Source organism: Lepidothrix coronata, unplaced genomic scaffold (genome assembly GCF_001604755.1).
Source record: "Lepidothrix coronata isolate B3197 unplaced genomic scaffold, Lepidothrix_coronata-1.0 Scaffold50, whole genome shotgun sequence".
Lineage (NCBI taxonomy): Eukaryota > Metazoa > Chordata > Aves > Passeriformes > Pipridae > Lepidothrix > Lepidothrix coronata.
In genome coordinates this window covers 4451287-4470927 of record NW_016690230.1, presented here as the reverse complement: position 1 = coordinate 4470927, position 19641 = coordinate 4451287, and the positions used below count along the sequence as shown (strand labels likewise).

Genomic DNA, 19641 nt, shown 5'->3' with positions numbered 1-19641 from the left:
CCAAACCACCTCAATAAAAGAGGCAGCAAAATTTAAAAGACTAGTTGTTTCATAAAAATATTTTGGTTTTTCCTTTCACTTATGGCATATTAATAAATACTGTGTCTTTTTCTTACTCTTCCAAGGATCAACAAGGGAAAAACTCCTTCCATTAGAACCAAATACAAGAACATCTTATGAAAAAGTAGATGAAAGTTTGAGTCTAATAGAAGATGACTAAATTTAGAGTGGCAAGGTCAAGATGAAAAAATGTGTAACCATATTTAATAATTTGTTATTTCTTGTTTCAGAGCCAGATAAGATCTTTATTCTGTATGTCCTCTGATTTTACCAAAATCTTTTTCAATTAAGATATGGATGAAAACTTTAGTGTTCACCAACTGGTACTGAACACTTCACATATATAAAGCTACCCTTAGAAATAAAGAAAGCAATAATAAAAAATATTTTAATGCATATTTTATATATTATAATGATAACATTCTTAAGAGACTGAAAGCAATTGTTTGGTTGAAGAATATTTAAAAAATAAACTACATGAGAAAATAGTTTCACATGCTGAGGTGTGAAAACCCTAAGTTTTCCTTAGGCTAGCATGATCTTTATTATTCATTCAACCTCTTTTTAAACTCTCCCATCCTCATTTCTTTTTTGTTTGTTTCTTTTATTAGTATATTGGCCTAGCACTCATTTCTCCTTTCTGTTATTTCTGTAATTTTCACAAAGGCAAATTAAATCTGTTGCATGACAGCATTATGTGACAGTTCAGTAGTTTCACAATTCCTACAAATATTCCAAGTCTATTGCTGTCATAAATGATGCTCCTCTGTGACTTTCAGATAGCAAAAGCTTTTTATAGACAGCTGTGCTAGTTGTCCCATTCTCACTTCTTCAAGTGAACACAGGGAAGAATTCTGTTCCAGTATGGCAAAACTCCCTGAGAAATCATCTCATGCCCATCAGGATGCACTCCTGATGCCTCTGCTGTGCCTTTAGTTTCAAACTTGTTTGTTTTTATTTGCAGTCTTCAAACCAAGGCATCTAAATATATCGACAATTGCATATAATCTCATGATTATGTTCCCTTCTGTTTTCTTACCAACGTCTTTTGCTGTGTGGTACTGACATTGCCATTCCAATAAGTATACATTTTAAATAAACAATTAGAATTAGATTTTTGAGGACAATTTGAGTTTCCCCTGTTTGTATTGCTTTGTAGTGATGCAATTTTCTATATGCCATTTTAAAATATTTAAAGCTACCTGGCAAATATAATTGCTAATTTTCCCTATTGCTTCTCACTGATGTCATTTGAAAAGTTATAAGAAGGTAATATTTAGTGGAATGATTCAGCACTAGACAAATGAAACTATTTTGCCACTTTTCAGATGTTGTTCTTTTTCACTTCCAATAACAGTGCTTTGAGTGGTGGAAAAGAAATATGAAGTTATGGAAACAAAATACAATGGATGGTGGCAAACCAGTGCATAATCTTGCAGGATGTCAACCATTCATATTTTTCCTGAAAATCTGGAAAATGTTGGCCTCTCTCTCTCTCTCTGCAAAACTTATTTTTAGATTAAAAATAATTACTTTTAGTTTCTAAGTCCTTAAACAGTTATCAGACTTCATTAATTTATTAATAATTCTGCTCCCCTTCTTCTCCTCTCTTGCCTTCAGTATCCCACTACCAAAAAACCTGTGGAGAGGCAAATTATGGTATATGGCTACAAGTCTCCTATCAGTATGACTAAGAGTTATTTTCAGTTACCATCTATCCTTATGAATCCACTTTCTGCAGTTTTTAATACAACACTGCAGAATAGTGATAGTGTTGTTACATGTTGAGAAAGGCCATGTAGGCATAACAAGCATTTTTCTTGGTTTTTGAACATGACTTAAAAAGTATGGTTATCATCTGTCTGTCATAAAGCAGTGACTGAAGATCACCTATTCTTATCCTTTCTGAATAATTACCTTTTTAAATGTTAATGTAATAATAATGGTTATATGGTAATACAAATATACGAGTCTTGCTGCAGTTGTCTGAGTTTTTCAACATGCTATGGATGCAATCTCAATGATACTGAGTAAAAGTGGATAGTAATTTCCAGCTACCATACTCCTAATGTGTGCAACTCGCCTTATTTGTCATGAGATGCACATTCCCCCTGACATCAGTCATAAACTTCAAACACCTTTTCCAGGGCTGTTATTTTCAGTCTGCACGGGGTTGTTTCTTAGAACTTTTCATTTCTCTTTATTGAGTCTCACAAGTTTTCTCTTGGTCCACTCCTCAGTTTTATCCAGGTTCTTCTTATCCAGTGTCTTCCATTTGTTAAGTCAGGTACTCACCCAACATTACTGCCATCTTCAAACTTGTTGAGAGTGCAGTTTGTGTCATCATCCGGTGTGTAAATTAAGGTAGTAAACAATTTAGAATAACATGCCAACCACTGGAATAGTCTGCTTGTTACCAGCTGTTAGCCAGGTGCCCAACCTTTGGTTTCCTGTCAATACAACCAACCCTCACCCTACCTGGCAATACTTCTTTTCTAGTCCATGTCTCCTCACCTTTCATATGAAGAAAGCATTTGATATAATATCTATAGGCTTGCTAAAGTCAAGATAGGTTACATCCACTGTCTTTTGCAGCCAGTCAATTCATCAGACATAGCAAGTTGGTTGTATCAGATGGTCCAGCATGACTTACTATTGATAAATCCATGTTGCACATTCCTGATTACTTTCTTGTTCTCATGTGCTTGAAAAAAAGGATTCCAGGGACACATATCCTATGATATTTCTATAGTCAGGGATCTATCTGAGGGTCATAGCATTATTCTCTGTGTCATTTTTTCTTACCTTTTAAAGGATGAATGTAATTATAGCATTTTTACAGCCATCAGAGACCTCATGTAATTGCCACGGAAGTTACAGACAGTGGACTAAAGTCACATCAACCAGCCCTTACAGCACTCTCAGGAGAATCTTATCAGATTTGGACATATCCCTAAGATATATCCCTAAGATATATCCAAATATTGTCCATAAGCTTTTGTAAGTTTTTCTTTTGGAGTGAATAATAAATCATTTCTCGTTAATTATGTCATAACTTCTCTTTCTTTTTAATTTGATACATTTTTTTTTCTTTTTATATTGAGGTAAATTGATCTTAGCAATTCATTTTCACACTAAATCTGTTACCTTGAATGATACTGTGGCTGATGTTCTGGATTCGAGAAACTGACTCTACAGCCCAGCTTTGCACATAAAAATAATGTAATTTATGTGCTTTCTTCATGTGTAGGTTTTCTTTCTCTTACTCTACTTTAGTGTTTCTTTTTTTCCCACTCCCCACCATGGCTGTTGTCTGGAATTTTACTGTGAGGACTTTTACCATCTTGCCTATGTTAGGTTTTTTCTTCTCCTTAACTGACAAGATAGACAGCCTGCAGGGCTTCTCCAGTTGCTGATGGCCCAGAATACAGGTATGGCCAGAAACCAGATGAATGCCATCCATACAAATTTAATTAAATGCTCACAGATGTAAATATCTTAAATTCTCATAGTTATAGTTCAATAATCCAGTGTGAAAAGAGCAAACTCAAGGTGCTGATTTTGGATTAGATGCTACTTGCTGTGGGTAAGTGTTCTCACTGCTAGCAAAATAGAATTGATTGATTTGCAAGGTAAGGCAGTAAGATTACACATCTCTGGCATAGGGGCAATAAGCAGATTTCCAAGGTGTCTGAAGAGACAGAACATATTATGAAGAGAAAAAACTGAAAAATAGTTTAATTTCACTGGAACAAGAAGGGAATTGCTATACTGAGGGCATGGGAAAGGTTAAAACACAAAGATACTAGAAGAAATGTGAGGCATAACACTATAAATAAAAAAATCACCTTGAAAATCTCAGTTTTGTCCTTTCTTCACCACCAGTCCAAACCTCAATATCCTTTATAGTTGTGGCAAAACTTTCATTATGGCCAACACTTGGACATTTTCAGTGTATTTCAGCATTGCTGGCATCTTTCCTGAAAGTGGTATTTTTATAACAAGACAAAAATAAAAGAGGGAAAAAGTGTCCTGTTCACCCATTTCTTCTTCACCGTGTGAAGGTTTCACGTTTGTGATTTTAATGCAATTAATCAAAGACCAAATGCATTTGTATTCTCTGAACAGTTCGGGAATACTTTCATATTTTCTCAGTATAGCAGTATGAAATGGTGCAGGATGCCAATCGTAATAGTTCTGGGAAAGATATTGTTCATGCTAGGACAATTGTTATGGGTTTTGTTTGAGATGATGGATTGTACATTCTCAGTCATTTGCAAGCCACAGACTTTACATGTGCTGTCTACATTATCAAATTTCTCACTCAGTTTGAAAACCACAGCATTTTAATTGAAAGGAATGCTAGCCCCTCCAGCTCTATCAATGTAGAAATGTTGTTAGACTCTGAGAAATGGCCTTCCCAGTTCAGTAACCAATGGGGCTGAAAGGTGAGCTGGCACACATTCAAGTTCAAAATATCAAACAGAGAACCCTGTGCTACAAGAAACTTTAAAATTCAGTGACTTGGAAGAGATTGAATATCTGAGGGCTTAGCAATGTCTGACAATGGTGTTATTCTCCCTAGAAGTGCCATAGAAAAGACTTTCTCCTTTGAGGCTAGTTTCAGTGTACAACAAAGATTACTGGATCTGTTTCAGTAAGAGAAGGGATCAGAGCAAGGGAATTGGGCATTTGTACAGCAGAAGCTCTAAGATCAGATTGGTGCAGCTCATCAAATGGTGGTTAGTTTAGCTCAGGTCTCACACAATAAACCAAATCTCAGTAAGAAGTGAATGCTTTAGGGCCTTGACCCTGTGAAATGTCTTAAGATAAGCAGTATGTTGGATTTTAAAACAAAATAGGGACTCTATTTACATCCATACTGCCTTTCTTAGTGGTTGAAAATAGTGCCTTTTCCAGTGGTTGGAAACGTACTTTTATAATGGCAGCATATGCATGGTTTACGCAATGTTTAGGCATAACTGCTGACATATAGATTTTGTAGGTAATGAATTTAACTCCACAGGCTGCTGGTGTTCTGGCTCTCGTCTTCTAATCCCTGTTCTGAGGAAACAGGGATTGTTCTTTGACAAGTTATTTACACAGATGCTTTTGGAAAAGTTGAAAGCTTGTTTTAGTTGAGAGGGAAGAAGATCTGTGCAGATTTTGGGAAATGTGAAAACATTATTTAAATCTGCTTTTCAAATACATTCATTATTGAGTATACTTTAACATTTCTAGGGTATATTCAGTGTTTCTCATTACAGCATTTATGAAGACATCGGTTTAATAACTATATATAGATAATAAGACTGATATGAATTATGGAGAATAACTAACAATGAGATTGAAATACATCTGGAAAAGAATCAGTTTTTGGACCTCCATCTAAGTAATCCCTAGTATTGTGAATCTGAATTTTAATTAAAAAAAAAAAGATCAAAGTCAGAAGTTTTGACTGCTGTTTCCAAGTGCAATATGAAATTTTGTTCAGATTTATAAAAACATATTTACTTTAAAAGTTCAGTTCTGAGATTGTTTTGATGTAATTTACTCTTTCTGGAAAGAAAAACTGCAGTATCTCTCCAAGTCCAGGCATTTATTTGAAGAAGTGGTTACTTAATACTATTCAGTAAATACTCAAGGCAAACAGTTTCAGTTAATTTTCTAGACATATATTTTGAATAATTGTTGGGGGTGGACCACTGATGGTAAAATCATCAGTGATCATAAAATTTTATATCTGAAGCTTCTTTGATTTTTTGTTGTTGTTTTTATTTTTGGTTTTGTTTTAAATCAGGATTAGTATTATTTGAATTAAATTAATATGTTTATAGAGACATATTTTTATTGTATGTTCTGTGATTTCTCTCCCATTATTGTAATGGTAGGAGTCATCTGGTAGACTCCTAACAAGAGCAAGCAGTTATAGTTTACTATGAGCACTTTGGTTTGGCTTTCTTTCCTTCTTTTATAGGCTTTACTGTCGTAGATGTCTGATGAACCTTTTCTTTAATGGATCCCAAGGGAACTGTAAAGTGACTGCTTTGGCAGATACTCCTGACCAGATCCTCTGGTTCTGTGGCCACCTGTTCTTTTAAGAAACTTGTTTTCCTAAGTTTTAAAAAGTCAAGATCCTACTCAATGGGCCCCTTGTGGACTGATAGCCTAGCTTCCAATACCGTAAATCATCAGATCATTGTTCCATATAGTGAAAAAGTACTGGTGTTAGCTGACTGTATAATAAAGCTAGTTCTAATGGGAATTCATGTTCATCTCATGCTCTTCCAGTTCAGGAGAAGAATACGGAATGAGATACAGCTCCTGTCATATAATATTCTAGCCTTGTCTTTGATCTATCAGCATCAGTTCTGACCACACTACTGCCAAAAAGGCAAGTTGTGCTCTTTTCCCTGCCTCCAGCTGTCTGTTCCTGCCACCTCTCTTGTGTCAGCACTAGTGATTGTTCAGCTCTTCTGGGAAAAATAATAATTTGAAGAGGCAGGTCTAGTTTTTAGTCAGTTCAAGGAACTGACATAGCTGGTGAGCTACGTGATTTAAGCACTGACATAGCAAAGGATGTGCCCAGCGAAAGAGAAGAAAGTGGGAGCTGTCTTTCCAGTGGCAGTGCAGTGTGAGATTGCATAAACCTTGATGAAAGCTTACAGAATTAAAAAATTACTCTAAAAAGGTTTGGTTGGGATTTGTGAGTATTTGCTAAAATCTGGAGTTCAACAAATGGCAACTGCTTAATTCTGTTGATACATGCCCTTGTACACTGCCCTGTTACTTACATTTTCAGTTTTAGTGGTATCTCAAGATTTCTATGAGAACAAGTGAATTAGATAGTCAGGTTTGTTTTTCTTTATATATATTAATGTACACTGATGCAATTCTTGATTTATTTGTATGTAGGATTTTTCAAGGGAAAACTAAGATTTTGCTTTTAGTTCTGAATGTGCTGAAGATCAATTTTTTTCTGGTGAAGTCAACAGAAGGGAAAATGCAAATTCTCTCTACTACTCTTGATGCCTTCGGGTGGTACAGTTTGTTTTCAGAGAAGCCTGGTTGTCATGGGAGACACAGTGGGAAATGTAGTGTTTTGAGCTAAAGACATTCTGTAGCATCTTCTGTTGAACTCTGTAATAGTGAGACTATAACTGTATGGACAAAATACTAAATAAATATGTTGCTACTATTTGTATCAATTGGACTTCTTAAACTCATGATTTGTTTGGTTTGGGTTTGTTTTTTTTTTTCAATTACTAGATACTTAGAAGTAATACTGAAGAGTCCAAAATATGTGTGGTTTGAGTCACTAAGTACTAGTCTTTATTAAAGACAGAATTAGAAAACAAACAAATTAAAACCATGCCATAAAGCCTCACAGTTGCTTCTATAGGACAGTTCAGCTTTAGCTAATATCTTTTTCCTCGTATGATCACTTTTATCTGTTGTTTAAGAAATTATCCTGCATAGATATGAAATTGTGGTTTTTTAAATAGCTATCAGGCTGATTTTCAAATAGTCTGAAGCTGGTAGAAAGCTTGAGGGATGCTTGCTTATCTCTTGCTTTTTCCAAATTTTTGTAAATTTGGTTTTGGGATCTGTTTTCTGAAACAAAAAACTGCCTGTTCTTTTTTTTCTTGCTCTAGAGGAGTGACCAATTCTGTATCATGTATGGACACAGGAAATTATACGTTAGTTTTAGACCTGTGAAGGAATAAATCCATTGTAGATCCAGATAACAGGATGCTCTTGAGTTTGTACTGGAGTCATTTCACAAAAGTTGTTGAGATGGCTTGAGACGATACACTGAGCCAACCAGGCCCTTGACCTGAACTGATATGGCTGTGCCTCTGAAGGTTATCTGATCCAACAACCTGCTATGTGTCACCTGGCACATTCAAATATTGGAATTACTGTCTGTCAGGCAGAAATATGATGAGATAGACTTGTCTTATTCATGCCACCTAGTTATCTTATATACACCTGAAGTGTATACAACACTGGACCTGGAAGCTAGGCAGTTCTCTCAGTTTCTGCAATTCTGAAAAAATCTCACTGAATCTGTTGTAATTAGGACCATAGTACTTACTATGGAAGTTGTAATTTAGTGATGAAGTAGTAAATAAAGGATTCTAGCTTGAAAACCACACAAGAAAATTTTGAAAGTGACAGTGTCTTCCTCTTGAGCACTCAGTCTTCACAGAGGAATTTAAATTCTCAGGCAACTTAATGTTGAACTTTAGCTCAAATTTTCAAGTTTTTGTTTTCAACTACTTAGGTTTTCCTCCAATCCCCAATCAAATGTAGGGCAGGAATTTCAGTTTTAACTCCAATTTACCCAAATAAAAATAAATATGTAATATATGTATATAAAGAGAGGGAACACAGGGTGACCTGCTGTGATGACCCATTCAAATAAAAGCTGTGTGGAGAAAAAAGGATTTTTGATACACTTGGTAATTAGAATTTGCTTGAGGAGTAAAAACAATTAATTGATGGATCCATATAGCTGATTTGAAGAACTTTGTGCAATACTACTGCAGTAAATGCTTTTAAAAATCATACTACACAAAAGTTTTGCAATTAAAAAAGTTAATATATACATTTGTCTTCTCTGTCTTTAACTTCTAACATAATTTTCACAGTTTCTTTTAGCTTTCACGAAATTATTTTCTTTGGCACTAAACTGCCCATTTGTACTTGAAGTTGAAGGGGGTTTTGAATTATTTTATTTTCCTAAATTCACAATTTAGAAGATTCAAGTAAACTGCCCATTTGTACTTGAAGTTGAAGGGGGTTTTGAATTATTTTATTTTCCTAAATTCACAATTTAGAAGATTCAAGTACAAATGGGCAGTTTGGTGCCAAAAGAAAATAATTTCATGAAAGCTAAAAGAAACTGTGAAAATTATGTTAGAAGTTAAAGACAGAGAAGACAAATATATATATTAGCAGCTGATAACATAGCAAGATATTTGAAGCTTTTAACTCTGAAATCCAACATAACTTTTTATGTATTTTCATAAAATTCAATATTATTTTAAGAAAATGTTATCATTTAGAATTTAGAATCCCTTTTACCATGATAATTATTTTTGTCTGATTTTGCAAAAGTAAACTTCAGGTAGTGCTATGGTACAATGCCAATATTTAATTTTATGAAAATACATAAAAAGTTATGTTGGATTTCAGAGTTAAAAGCTTCAAATATCTTGCTATGTTATCAGCTGCTATATTGCATCAGAGGATTCTCTATGACATTGGGGAATATTGAATTTGCATTAGAACACTGAATGTCAATGTAATATAAAACTTACACAAATGGTGATTTTTAAAGTTGTTAATATAATAGACTAACTGAGTGAATTATTTTTTATGTTTTGTCAGCAGCCTAGGTTTAATGAAGAGGCTCATCTTGGCTGCTTAAACTGAAACAAAGTCACTGAAATATATCATCCTGGTCAATCTTAGTTCTATATGATTGTTTTAGGCAAAGGGAGGGAAAGGAAGATTCATACTTTGTTTCTCTGTATTTTCATGCCAGCTGTCATAGAAATGAATGATTTAATAGATCTCTAATTTTCACAGTCTAAGTAATCCTTAAATGGTGGGGATCTTGAAGGACTTTTTCCTTTTCTCTAAGTAGAGTATCTCACTACAGGAGGGATGACTTCATGATGACTCTGAATTAAAGAATAAAAATTGTTACTTATTTTAGCATAGTATTACTAATTGTTAAACATTAGCCATATAAAATGTAAAAATTTTAAGTGAAATCAAAACAATGTAAAATTTCAATTCAGCCCCAGAAGTGAAACAGGTGACTGATCCATCTTTGTAATGGCAAGTCATCTTTATTTGAGGATCAAAGGAAGGATTCTGTTCAGGATGGCTCACTCATCTTTTCCATTTTCTTGTTTTCCCAAGCAGGATGTAAAACTTACAAGTTAGAAGACGTGAGTTGTGTTACTTATGATTCTGGTTTCAGTAAAATGATTGTGAAGGTATTGATAAGTGGAAACATCATAGAATATATTCAATACAGTAATGTAACATAAATTTCCTCTAAATAAACTGTGAGTATACCTGTGAATGTAAATTTCTATCAATAGCCATAGTTATGATTGTGTGCTTTCACAGAAAATCCCAGAAACCATCAAAACTACCTGACATTCCCCTCCAAAACAAACAAACAAACAAACAAAACCAAAACAACAACAACAAAAAAAAAAAACAAACCAAGCCACACTTTATCTTTGCTTGCAGTAATCAAACTGAAAATGTGTACTAAAATATTCTGTGAAAGAGATTGACTATAGACAGAAAATTTTGAAGAATATTGAGTTAAAATATATCCACAGTTTTGGAAATAAATAAAAAAAAGAGAATAGAGAAAAATCTTTTTTCCATCTCTATATAATTTAACCCAGCAAAACAGATTTTTCTCTTACCTTGTATGTATCATATCATAGCGTTAAGGATGCCTGTTGGCATTCTAAATATCTTAGCAAGCAAATACTTCCGTACAAAATGGAAGGTGAATCAAATCAGCTAACCATCTGATGGTATGGAAAATTTCTTTGAACAATGATAAGAAGATTCCTCATGCTGAACTTTTTGATAGCAAAATGATAGACACCTGTGCTGGGCTCCATCTACAGCAAAAGGAGTGGCACTTCCAGAGAGCAGATCAACATAATAGAAGTTGGAAAATTGAGTTGGAGAACCATGTTTCTACCTTTGCCTGTCATGTACTATTTGACTGTTGGGAGTTGGGCACCCTTAAATTGGTGTTAATGGTTGGTTAATTGGTTATTAATGGTTGGATGTTCAACAAAAATACATAAATTTCATTTTGGGTTTAGGTTTGGTGGGGGATTTTTGGGTGATGTATGAGTTCTTTTTTTAATGGTTTCAGGAAGGTGACTAGTTTAGGACACCATCCAAATTCTGGTGGACTTCAGACATTTTGGATGAGACCTAAGATGTTGCTCTATATATCTGTTAATCTACTCTGTTTTCTTTCCAACAGTCCCTGATGAAATACTGTCAAAATGAGGGTTTGTGCCATTGAAAGGGTTGTCCTTTTGAAAACTAAAAGCAATCACTGCACTGCTAGACATCTTTTAAAGATGAAATTCATTTGATGTTGTGGTACCTATAACCCTAACCCAACCAGCAGTAAATACAGACTATTGAACATATGCTTTCCTGGCTAGCAGTCAGACTTCTTTAGCACAGACTTCTTTTATGCATACACTCCCTTTTGAGCTAATGGAATAGTGACAACATGTTTTCTAAAGAAAAACTTGTGTATGAGAAAATTGCTTAGACATGCATAATCTTTTTTCAAGAAGCTGTCAGGGATTTGTATTGATGCTTGATGGTATGTTATTAACGTGCTTACAAAAATAATTTAAAGGCATTAGAGCAGGGGTGTTTATACTATTTGTGGTAATATTACCATCGCTAATTACATTATATTGTAATACTTACTGATACAAATCAACCCCTGGCAATGACAGGATTAGTGTGGGACGGTATAACAAGCCAACATTTTAGACCTTTGAGTTCAGTTTGACATTATGTTGTTGAAAAGTGTTTTTCATCTTCTTGTTTAACGTGTGTGGAACATGTTTGCTATGCAAATTACTGCAAAGACAGCATTTTTCTATTGACTTCTGTTTTCACTTTAGGCCTGACCTTTGTAGAATTAGAAAAAAAATTGAAGAGATTGAAGACTGTTTTGTTTGTTTAAAATGTTAAGTCATGTCTGTGAAGAAGCACAAATGGGAAGGTGTCATTTCTTTTTTTCTCAATATGGAGATAATGGATAACAGTGGGATCAGTAGAGATCAGATATCTAAGGGTATGAATCAGCCCTTAACTGATTAGGTAAGCAAATGTGTTAATTGTATTATTGTATATATGCCATGGGTTAAATCTCAATACAACCCCTTCCTCTCCCTCTAATATTAACATCACTATGAGAACTGGGAAAAAATCTGTGACATTCAGAGGAGAAAATAAGATTAGACTTACTAGAAACAAGGCATATGAATAATTGAATAGAAACGTCTGTAACAATGTAGATTCTTTATGTAAATCTTGACAAACTATTTTTTTCAGTTTGTGAAAGTTACTAACAGTGGATTCAGTCAATCATATCCTAAGCATTGTAATCAAGGTAGCTTCTGAAGTTTCTTTCAAGCACTGCTTTGTTTCTTTGATATCCTGGTGGTCTTCACAAGGATTACTTTATTACCATTCTTTATAGAGAGAAAAATAAACTGATCACATTAATCTCCTTGTAATTTTCTTCTAACTGTAGTCAGAAGTTTACACTTATTTCTTTTGAATGACAACAGTATTTACTGGTACCTCTCCTCCTCAATGAGAGGGCTGCTGCTCCCTTCTTCATAACATAGAATTGATGTGCTACCTATGCAAATCTTTATCAGAAAATCTCTCTCTATATATTTATTCCCAGAATGGATTTGAGCTTACAGAATTCATGGGATTGGAGTCAAAGCATTAAAATGGGGGAAAAATGAGTAACCATAATGCCAATTTCAAAGTTGAATCATACCCACTTTTGAGATTTTAGTAAAATGTAGCTTTTAATGACTAAGTCTTCCCACCATAATAGCATCCTCTTCTGAGGTGTAAAGGATTTTCTGAGGTGTAAAGGATTTTCTGAGGTGTAAAGGATTGTCCTTTGCAACATAATATGTTCTCTGAGAGAAAGAGAAAATGAAGGAGGTATTTATTTATTGCTTTTAAAGAGAGATTCTACTCCACCTGCTTTTTTGTTTGTTTATGGAGTTTTTTGGCTTCTTTGGTGTTTTTGTTTGTTTGTTTGTTTGTTTGTTTTGTTTTTGTTTTTAGCATACTGTCACATAGCATTTAGAAATCTCTGGAGAGTACAAAAAGTGTGCTCTTTTTTTCCCTTTGCATATAGTTTCTTAACTTACTGTTGCTGCTATTAAACCAGTCTCTCCCCTGGATGTTGCTGTGTGCTCATACAATTGACCTTTCTGTTGTTTCACCTGAAGAGTTTCACAGTCATGAGAGATGATACATAAACCCTTATCCTCCACTTTTTTCAACGTGTATCCTCAGAACAGCTGCAGTGCAATGAACAGCAGTGCAAAGAGTAAGTCACTGTTGGTCAGGTAGTGGTTTGAATCTTTGATCTTTTTGACCTTAGTTACCAGTAAGTACTTGTGTTTTTAATAGATAAATCACATCTACTTTGAGCTAAATTGAAACCGCAGATTTATTTCATATAGTCGTGATCCACACAAGCCTAAATAGTAGTCATCTGTTTCTCAGGAACCACACATTATTCTTCGTCTTATGACCCTGTCTTTCCTTTGCCCTTGAGATGAGGGTAGAAGACTTCAGAGATCATAATTCTGGGCAACACTGAAAAAGCAAACAGCCACAATAATTTGATATTTGCAGGATGATAATATAATCTTTTATGGCTGAAACCAGTTATAAACTCTCATGCTTAACAGTCAGTCCAGATCCATTTCAATCATAAAGATTTGCACTGTACTAGAAATATCAAGAGGTATTTAATTAATAATTGGCTGATGTTGTCCTTATGTGTGGATTGCACCTAGGTGTCTGTGTTCAAAATAAGAGAAGACTTCTGCTGGAATTATATATTCATACCTTACATATGATAAAGTTTTATACCTGTCAAAGATCAGCAGTACTCAGACATTACATGGAAGATAAGTAGAAGAGAGCAATGAATTGACTGTAGAATATGAAAGGTGAACTTGCTATTATGTTTGCACTGTCTTTGCAGTGTTACTTCCTCCTTACATCTCATTTTAACCATTACTAGTCAAGTACCAGAGACTTATTTAACAAAGGAATCTGGGACAAAGGTAGGGGATATAGGTCTGTGAGGCAATAGTGACTAAGAGATGTGAATCTTATCAGTAAAATTTTTGGTAGAGTAGAGTATTATGTTACAAGTACAGAGGTGTGGGGGGATACACACTCTTTGGGAATCAAAACTGAATTATGAAGTCTCTTTTTGCTTTCTTCTGATGGGGTAGAATTTCTGTCATCTCCAAGACAATTTTGTTGCTAGATTTTTTGTGTTCTGTATTCACTGCTAACAGCAGTATAGGTAGATTGTATACTAGATTTAAAAAAAAAAAAAAAGAAAAGAAAAAAGCAGTGAAAATGTATTTCATTTCTTTGACAAAATGTTCATTTGTCTTTCTGAAAACGTACTTGCTCATACAGGAAAATAATTGCATGTCATGTGAACCTTTTAGTTCTAACACTGACATTATATTCTTTACTTCTTTTTCATTCTTTTAAAAAAATTACAATTTGCCTTCTAAGGTTTTACTTCATCCTTTAGAAAGTTACTGTGCCTATGTGGTTTTTTTGTCAGTTTTGTTTCTGAAAACATACCAAATTGCTTATCTCTCTAACTGATATAGTTGCTGCTTTTACTTCCTGATGGTGTTTTCCTCTTCTGTGATCAGTAACCATCACCAGTAAATATTATTTATTTATTTTTATGTGTATTTTCAAGTCCTGTAAATTACAACATTTAAAAATAAAGGAAAGCTGTAGACAAAAGAACGCCAAAGTCAATTTAAACCTGGCCAGCTGGCAAAGAAGAGAACTCAGGAAGTTGGCAAGGACTTAATCTGGTGCTGCTTCTTCAATTGAATGTTTACTGTGGAGGTACTTTATATGTATATTAATGTGTCAAAGTGCAAATCAGTCCATCATCCTTATTTCTCCTTTCTGTCATCTGCTGGCTCTTTTATTTCTTCACTATAATTAAAAGATCAGTAGTTCATTATGCTTGAATTCTTCATAAATGAAGGGAATTTTAAAGAATCTTCACAAATATTACAGTATCCTCACAGGAAGATATAATCCTGTGTAAGAATCCATGCAGAACTGTATCATTGCTAGACTGTATGCTGGTGCACTGCAGCTGCTCTCAGGCTCTCTAAATGAACAATTAAATGCTGTACTGTTCTGTGAGTTCTCTCATATATATACATACTACTGTGCTGTTGAAGAGAAAAAATGAACAAAGGAAATTACCCTTGCTAAGGTCTATTAATGATCAGCCATAAATGAGTCTCATAGTTTTTCCTAGGACATTGTTTTTAGCACTACCTGATTTGATAGATTATGGTGTATATTTATTTTTATTTCTATGCAAGAACCTCCCATAATATTTCAGTGGGAGAAAACTGAGAATTATGGTGGGGTAATGATGTTACTATATTACAGCCAAAACTACATTAAATTCTTTTGAATACAGAAATTTCTTGCTAGTTTGTGTTGTGTTCTTGTGTTTTTTAAAACTGTATAATTATCATTTTCCTGAAATGAGTGACCAACAGTCAGCAAAATGAATTTATTGAGGCACACAAGTAATAATTTAATTTTATTCCTCTTAAGTACTGACATGTCAGACATATGTTACAGGTTTTGTGAGCCTCAGTAGGAGAAATGGGCATTGAACCTGAGTCCCTTAACTCCTTGTTTGCTGGGAATGAGAAACAGGGTTGTTCAGAGTCCCTTATGTTTTGGTCTCAGTTTCAGGGAGATTTGCCTGATTAGAAGGTTTGTGTACATGCATTTCAGTTGTGTGATTCAAATAGCTTCACTTCCACGGGCAATTGTGTAATTCAGAAAGCTTCACTTTCACAGGCACTGTGCTACAACATCTGTCGAAACTGTTTGAAGAGGCCAAAATTAAGTATTAGGTGTCCAGGTAGCCAAGGTTCTTCAGAATGGAGGATTTACTTGTGAAATGTGAGCTAAACTTTTGAGGATTACAAAGTGCAGCAGGCTTTCTTCCTCAAGCAAGGTTATGAATTCTAGTGTCTGTATTTCTTAATATATGATCCTAATGGAAGAGGAAAATAACTAAGAAGTTTGATTAATGGAAGAAGCCTAGAAAGAGCTATGTATGAGAACTGATCTCGAGCTCTTAGGCTGGAAAAAATGTCCCATTAATTTTAGTGGGAGTTTTGACTGTGCAAGGACTTTCAAGTTCGAGTGCTTTCTTGTTCATTAAAGGATAGAAGGTAATTAGAAATAAAGCACAGAAAAGATTTTATATAGTATTGCTTTTGTCAGCTGAAAAAAATCCATATTATTGTAGGAGTTTTAGGCTAATCTTCTCTCTCCCTTTCTTGCATAAAATGATGACACAGTAGGTTGTTTTCATTACCTTAGAGGTCTGTGCTTCTATCTGTTCATTTTATTGGGAAAGAGCAATTGGCAAGTTTTTTCTCTGTTATCTTCCTTGCTGTTGGATCGCAATCTCATCTTTGATGCTGACTTTGTCATTTCTCTCTTCCATCCAAACTGTTTAGCTCAAGATATTCCCATAATATTATTGTTTGTAAATGTTGGATGATAAATGAAATAAAAAGCTAGTGTGCATTATGGCTGAAGGATTTTGCTGATGTCAGCTCATGAAATAGAGGAACAGTTGGAGAGAAAAAGATAAAACTGTACTAGAAACAAATCTTGCATGTTTTATAATATCTTAAATTATGCTGACTTTTGAACAACTTTTAGGGAAGAAGCTATATATTCTTAAGACCTCTTGAATACAACACTGAAGTTAAAATGTATGGCAGTCATGAGCCATTTCAGGAATCATGAATTTAGGTCATCATCTGATGGGAGTACTTTCTACACTGACCTCAGGTACAAAGGACTAATCTTCTGTTAGAACTTCATACTTTGTAATACTTAAAAATAAATTTATTTTACTTGTTCCTTACAACTACTTTTCTTCCTCTCCTCCATATCAAACTCCTTTTTTTTTCCTCATCCTCTAGCTGTAATTTGTTTGTGTGAAGAGTATGGTCCAAGTTTAATTCCAGTTGGAACTGCCTCTGGAAGGCTGAGAGCAGGGATTTCTTTCTGTGCTGATGGGCACAGGGAAGCTGTAAAAGATGACTGAGGATCCAGAGAAACTATAGTGAAGCTGTTGCTTCCCTGGTTCTCTTTGCTGTCCTTCCAATACATAGTGGTCTTAATCATTTCCAAAAGCAAGGAAAAGTGAGAAAGACATATTTCACTTCTGATGTGGCAGTAGTATGCTTTTTGTAGAAAAAAGGCATTGTATTTTATGATGCCATGAATGTCTTTTCAGTCTGCAAATTGTTACATGAATGAGATGTTATTCCTGCTCATTCCTGTTTTATTTTGATGGTCTCCCCAAGCTTTCAACTAGCAAAGAGGATGGGAGAAACATTCATTATTTGTTGTGATGGAAATCTGTCTTGTGATTCCTTTCCAGTTATTTTCAGGTAACTACTTACTATTTCTGCAAAGTGACTTATTTCAGTAAAGGTAACTTTCTAACAACTAAGGAGGTATTAGGTGATATGGACTCTGATTGCAAGAACTCATCACTTTATCAAAGTGGATAAAACTGTGCAATATACACTCTAAAAAGAGAATTTGGTCCACAGGGGCTCCTTTTTTGCTTTTTTTACCAGTTTAATTTTATTGCCTCTAGGTGAATTGCTCTTCATTTGTACTCCTGTAAATGAGGGAAACAATCATAGCTAAAGGAGATACAGGCATTCTCAGTGGTTTTACCTTACTGTTAAGCTACCCTTAATAATATCTATGGATTATGTAAGTGCCTTTTCATTCAGAGTGTAAGACTAAGTAACATTTCTGCTTGCTTAAAACCAAAACCATTTCTGATTGTTTAAAGTATTTTAATTTGAGGTTTTTTAGGATTTTTTTTCTTTTTTTTTTTTTTTAATTTTAGATGACAAAGAAGGGACTTCCTGAACTTAGCTGAAAATGTGACTTCAGGTATCAGAGGAGAATACTTTTGCTAGATAAAATACTCAGAATGACTTTTTGCTTTCAAGGGGATTTCTTGGAAAAGCTTTCAAAACTGTGATACAATTCTCAAAGAACACAGAGCTTGTGTAAAATATCCGAGGTGCCTGTTGGGAGTACTTTGGAAGAGACATGTGTTTTCCATTGCAAGTAAAAGTACTATTTGATGTAAAGTTTTCTGAGGATTTTGCTCACTATACAGTGGTAAAGGAGCAGATAAACCATTCTGTACAGAATACTAATGTTCTTTCTGAATACGGTGCTTGCTTGCTTGCAATTTGGGCATATTACTCTACAGAGAATGGATTTGAAATTGTATGACTTCCCAAAAACATTACTCTTAATGTAATGTTCTCTCTCTGGGAAGCTTTCATTTCTCAAATAAAATAGAACAGTGCAAAGGCCTGGTGCTGGGTTGATACCTGACTGACTGTCCTTCCAAATGCATATGTTGCTCTAGCTTAGATAGTTCAGATAGTTCAGTTCATGAACTTAGTTCAGTTCATGGTCCTATTCTTCTGTCAGCTCAGTTTGTCTAGGAGTAAGCAGATTTGACGGTACTGCAAACTTGGTAGCCTACCTAACTTTCCCTCCACAGTTCTCTTACAGTCACATATGCACAGAGTCTTTATGACTCTAGTCCTCGGAGATGTGATATTTTGGGGTGTCTGAGTATTATACTCAGGAGGGAACCTGAAGTCATACATAGTGCTATTTATATTCAGCAGTTAGTAACAGAGCATGAACATCCATTAATGCTCCCACATTAAACACAGCTTTAACTGCAGTTTTAAAGATATGATGGTTTTGCTTTTTAGAGTCTTGAGGTTGATTAATAATATCTTAATAAAAAGCTTAATAGTGCATTAAACTAAAAAAAAAGAGAAAAGTTTCTTCTTATCATGAGTCAACTTGGTAGTTGACTAAACAGAACAATAAAAACCCTCTGAAAATCTGTTGTCTGACTGCAGCAAAATGTTATACAATCAGCCTTCAGAAACCACTGATGTTTGATATAGCATTTTAAATGTTAGCACCCATGTGTTTGGTAACACTAGGCTATGGCCTCTGAAGTTTGTGAACCCTCATAAAAAGTTATTTATCTGTCTTCAGTAGAAATTTGCTCACATTTTGCTTTCTATATTACCAATATTGGGCCATCGGGGAGGTGGGTAATCTGAAGATCTGTAGCAAGAATGACACATCTTTTTTATTTAAATATTATTGCTTTTTAGGCACTGAATTTTGGAGATATGCCGAAGTACTTGTGGGAGATTTGGGTACCTGACAAACCATGGGTGGTAAGATATCAGATCCACTGAAATAAATAAACATTTAATTTTTGAGATAGGTATTTTGGGCCCTGCTGTCACTGGAGTCAATGGGCAAAATTCCTGCAGGGCTCATAAGAAGTGCATTACTTGCAAATCTATGCAAAGGTGTTTCCATTCTTTTCAATGTTGTCACACTGGTGTAAAGTTGAAATAATGCCTGTGGTAAACTAGAACTCTGCAGTAGCATCTGACAGGGCGAAGAGAGAATTGCTCATCTGAAGTTTATAAGACCAGTTCTCTTTTCTTTACTCAGACAAGTAACCACAAGCAAGTGGTTACTTATTGCCTCTCAGTGCAATTAGTGGTTCACAGATGGACCTACTGAATAGTACCTTTCTCCAGGCATCCTCTTGAAAGT

At 34.7% G+C, this 19641-nt stretch overlaps 1 protein-coding gene across 4 annotated transcripts in view; it reads left to right on the top strand.

The window, feature by feature from the left end:
* Positions 1-19641, top strand: part of PCDH9 (protocadherin 9) — a 681911-nt gene that overhangs the window by 277432 nt on the left and 384838 nt on the right. For 2 of the 4 annotated variants that reach the window (XM_017815359.1, XM_017815363.1), the window contains exon 3: positions 19185-19250. The exons of the other annotated variants lie outside the window; for them this stretch is intronic. In XM_017815359.1, the coding sequence (XP_017670848.1) occupies positions 19185-19250 (66 nt within the window). The remainder of the gene's footprint in view (positions 1-19184; positions 19251-19641) is intronic. 4 annotated transcript variants of the gene reach the window in all.